Genomic DNA, 4,265 nt, shown 5'->3' with positions numbered 1-4,265 from the left:
TCCTCTTGTCTACTACTTTTTAGCATATAATATCATTATTTAAAATAAATTATGAATAACTATGAAAATTCCTGTTGCAAGCTAAATTCATATGTACTGTTTGGTGGTGTCTGGTGTGTAAAATAAAAAACTATTGTAATTTCAGAATTATGAGCTGAAATATATTACAAGAGTGTTAGTTATTTGTGTGATCAACATTGACGATAAAAACAAATTAATGTATAAATGAAATAAATCTGCATGATTCAAATGCATTATTCTATGCAAGTGAGTCTCCAAGATATTAGTTAAAAGTGTGAACCTACTTAAGTAAAAAAAACATTTTTACTCTTTGAATTTAGTAATTTGGACCACAATTTTCTTGTGATTTTCACTCTTTTGACTTGATTTGTTTAGTATTGTTGAATGCCGTTCCTAGTGAGACAACTTGGTGGATGGTCGTGGGATAGTGATATTCAAGATGGGGTCATGTAGCGGAACAGTGCCGGAATTCGAGACTGGAGGTGTTGAGCCAGTAGGTGGCCTTAGTGGAAGTGGTGAATGGCATTGCGACACATTGGTATGAATAATTTTTTGTGTTAATTTGCATGTACTCGTTAGTAGCCCATCTCTGTGTTATAAATTGCCTATGAAACACCATATAATGGAACCACCATTTGTGTGTAGAATTTTTCTTTTATTACCATTAAAATACAATAGATGAATAATTATTCGATGACATTCAAAGAACAATCATTAAACATAAATATATAATATTGAAAATATTGTACCACATTTTTTTATTAATATATGTAAATGCAATCATTAGGATTGGTAACTAGTAATAAATTAATAAGGAGCGTGTGGAAAAAAAATTATTTTTTTTCGTGCGACTGGAAATAATCATTTTCTCTTCATTGTATATGATAGAAATAATCGAATTGGAGTGATAGAATTATTGCAAAAATTTTAAATTAGTATTTAGTTCAGTTTATTGTGTGGTTGAAATAGAGTAAGGGATTTCATAGTGTGCTTGCATTTTGCAGGAAAGCTCGCTGGATATTGGAATGGAAGCGGAAGAGGAGGGAGAACCGTTGGAGGATCGCGATGAAGAAGATAATGGCATCTCTGAACCAGTCATGTACAGTGCCGCAGAGATATTGAAAATGGAATTCAACAACCCTAATGAGGCGTCCCGTTTCTATGAACAATATAGCCGGGCGAAGGGTTTTGCCATGAGGCAGGGAAAGAAACTGAAAAATAAAAAAGGGGAAATAGTTCGGTACACGTATTTATGCAACAGAGAAGGTTTCAGAGACAAAAAATGGCTAGAGATGCAGGATCGAAAGCGAGAGCACAAGGTTGTCACGCGATGTGGGTGTTTGGCGGAGATGAGGATAAAGCCGAAAGGTGATAGCGGGATTTGGTATGTTTCACGCTTCGTAGATGACCATAACCATGATCTTCTACCTGCAAAGTTTGTGCCATACCTGCCTTCGTACCGGAAGATTTCTGATGTTGATCTAGCCCATATGGACAGCTTGAGGCAAGTTGGAATTTCTATTCCAAAAATATATGAGTCAATTGCTGCGCAGGCAGGCGGATTTAACTTTGTTCCTTTCACAAAGAGAGATATGTACAATGAGGTTAGGAGACAACGTGCCTTAAGGAATGCTGATGTGAATGCGGCTCTAAGGTTTTTTGAGAGATGTGCAAGGGGGGATGAGAAGATGTTCTGGAGGTTTGAAGTTGGGCCAGACCAACATATGTGTGACCTTTTTTGGAGCGACGGGCGTAGCCAGGATGATTACAAGATCTTTGGTGATGTTCTTGCCTTTGATGCGACATATGGTCGAAACAAGTACAATTTACCAGTTGTTGTGTTTTCTGGGGTCAACCATCACAACCAGACATGCGTGTTTGCCACAGCCATGGTCTCGTGTGAATCTCAAGCGTCGTATGTTTGGGTGTTGAGAAAGTTTTTGGAATGCATGGGTAGTAAAGCTCCTAAGGCGGTAATAACTGATGGGGATCGATCCATGCGCTTAGCCATTCAAGAAGTATTTCCTGAAGCTCATCATCGGTTGTGTGCATGGCACCTACTGAGGAATGCAACTGTGAATGTGTGCAAGCCGCGGTTCACAATGCTTTTGAGAAGTTGTATGTTGGCTGACATAGAAGTTGAAGAGTTCGAGAAGCAATGGGAGGCGATGGTGGAAGAGTGCGGGGTCAGAGAAGTCGAGTGGGTTAAGGATTTGTACAAGAAGAAGTTATCATGGGCCACCGCGTACATTCGTGGGTGTTTTTTTGCCGGCCTAAGGACAACATCCCGTTGTGAGTCATTGCATGCAAAGTTAGGGCGGTTTGTGGAGAGTCGGTATGGGATCTTGGAGTTTGTAACAAACTTCCAGCGCTGTGTGGATTTCCTAAGAGATAACGAGGAGGAGCTTGATTTTCAATCATTGTATGGGACCCCTGTTCTTCAGACTCAGTTCCTAGAGTTGGAAAAATCTGGTGCAGTTAATTACACGAGGGAAATATATTTTCGTTACCATGAGTCCTTGAAGAGATGCGTTCGTACGACAATTTTGGAGTGCAAGCAGATGGAGGAAAAATCTGTTTACGTAACACAAAAGTATCGTAGGCCAGAGTTGAAGTGGAATGTGGAACACGATCACCGCACCGATTCCTTTTACTGTACTTGTTTGAGGATGGAGTCATTCGGTCTACCCTGTGTTCACATACTAGCAGTGCTGGTGCGATTAGATGTTGCCTCTCTTCCAAAGAGTCTTGTTCTTCAGCGGTGGTCGAAGACCGCCAAGGTTCACGTCATGGAGCCAAGCATTGTGGACGAGGGCGGTGATGCAATAGCACTTTATAAGAGTCGAGTAGGGGTGTTCCTGCATCATTGTAAGAGGTTTGCTGCAGTTGCATCTATGAGGGACGAGGATTTTAAAGTGTATTTGGAGAAGGTAGTTGGGGACACAGTTGTGTTGGAATTAAAGAATGGGGTAGGACGATCGGCTGTTGGGGGAACCGATAATTTGGAGCAAGATGTGGTGCGTGATCCGGTTGGTGTGCGCACAAAGGGCACTGGTCGTGGACACGAGCCAGTTGGTTCCAGAGGAATAAAGAGACGGAAATGCAGCACATGTGGCGAGTTAGGGCACCGACGCACCAGGTGTCCGAATGGGTTACCTACCGAGACTGTTGCTATACAGGATACCAATCAAGAGATGTTATCACAGACAACAGCCACGGTGAGTCATATTCGTTTGGTTTGTTGTTTGTATTCATGTTTAAAATATTGTCATATTCTATGATTGAAATTGTGCATTCCTTTATGGAGTGACCATTTTTCTTTTACCCATAAAGGGGAGCATCTTTTATTAAAATGCAAATTTAGCCAGTAGGAACTTTGGTGTATATCCATAGGATTTTATTTGTGTATATAATGAAAGATGGATATGTAGGGGTCTTATTTGTGTACATAATAAAAAATGAATTTGCAAGGTTCTGGGAATAGGAAGAATGGTCAGAGGTTGAGAAAGACTCGTGATGGTCAAAGTACTATGAGCAGCTGCTAAGTTTAAATGGTTCCTTTCTCATGTGGTGTGTTGCTAAGGATGTATTAAAATTTCGTTCTGATTTTTTTTTGCAAGTCTATGCTGGCCAGATTGGAATTTGTGGTGGTGTTATGATGATTCAAATGGTGATGTATAGCTTAGTTCATGTCGAAGCTTTCGTAGGACTTATTTCATTTTGTTATGATTCTGTGTGATGTTCTGGTTTGTGACATACTTTTGTCGATGTTTCTGCTTAAAAACTATGAACATTTACTTTCTGCAGTGTGTTCTTCCTTTTATTGTCCATGGTTTGTGCGATTGTCTTATCCTGTTTCTGTGTTTCACACTTGCACTACTACTAATTCCCATTCAAACTATAGAAGCCAAATATGTACCATGATATCAGATACACAGTCCTTCGTCATAATCATGTTCCGTTAAGCACGAAAGCACCCAAAATTGAGAAAATTACAAACTTTAGAGACTTTAATCCTCACAAAGTGAAAATAAAGATTGAAACACTAAGTGAAAATTAAGGATTGAAACTCAAATACTCATATTATAAAACTCACTCTTATGCAAGCACTGCTGGGCTCCTTTTATAAAAAATTCAACCTACTCTGCATTTTCTCCTCATGTCCATATGTGTAGGGAAACAATACATGAGTTACTCTTAAACTTCATGTACTCTTTTTTTTTTCTTTTTTCTTTTTTCTTATC

The 4,265-nt window shown here is 39.4% G+C and overlaps 1 protein-coding gene across 1 annotated transcript; it reads left to right on the top strand.

The window, feature by feature from the left end:
• Positions 1-460: 460 nt before the first annotated feature.
• LOC130981238 (protein FAR1-RELATED SEQUENCE 5-like) lies at positions 461-3,760 on the top strand. Its single transcript, XM_057904844.1, has 3 exons — positions 461-559; positions 1,026-3,257; positions 3,656-3,760. The coding sequence occupies exons 1-3, from the start codon at positions 461-463 to the stop codon at positions 3,758-3,760; spliced, it is 2,436 nt and encodes an 811-aa protein (XP_057760827.1).
• Positions 3,761-4,265: the final 505 nt, after the last annotated feature.

This window comes from Arachis stenosperma, chromosome 5 (genome assembly GCF_014773155.1).
Source record: "Arachis stenosperma cultivar V10309 chromosome 5, arast.V10309.gnm1.PFL2, whole genome shotgun sequence".
NCBI lineage: Eukaryota > Viridiplantae > Streptophyta > Magnoliopsida > Fabales > Fabaceae > Arachis > Arachis stenosperma.
The sequence above is the reverse complement of the archived record's forward strand: the minus strand, read 5'-3'. Positions and strand labels throughout refer to the sequence as shown.

Coding starts and splice junctions, on each gene's coding strand:
- LOC130981238 (XM_057904844.1), top strand. CDS start 461: ATGGGGTCATGTAGCGGAACAGTGCCGGAATTCGAGACTGGAGGTGTT. Junction 560..1,025: donor AATGGCATTGCGACACATTG/GTATGAATAATT, acceptor TGCATTTTGCAG/GAAAGCTCGCTGGATATTGG. Junction 3,258..3,655: donor CGGTGAGTCATATTCGTTTG/GTTTGTTGTTTG, acceptor TATGCTGGCCAG/ATTGGAATTTGTGGTGGTGT.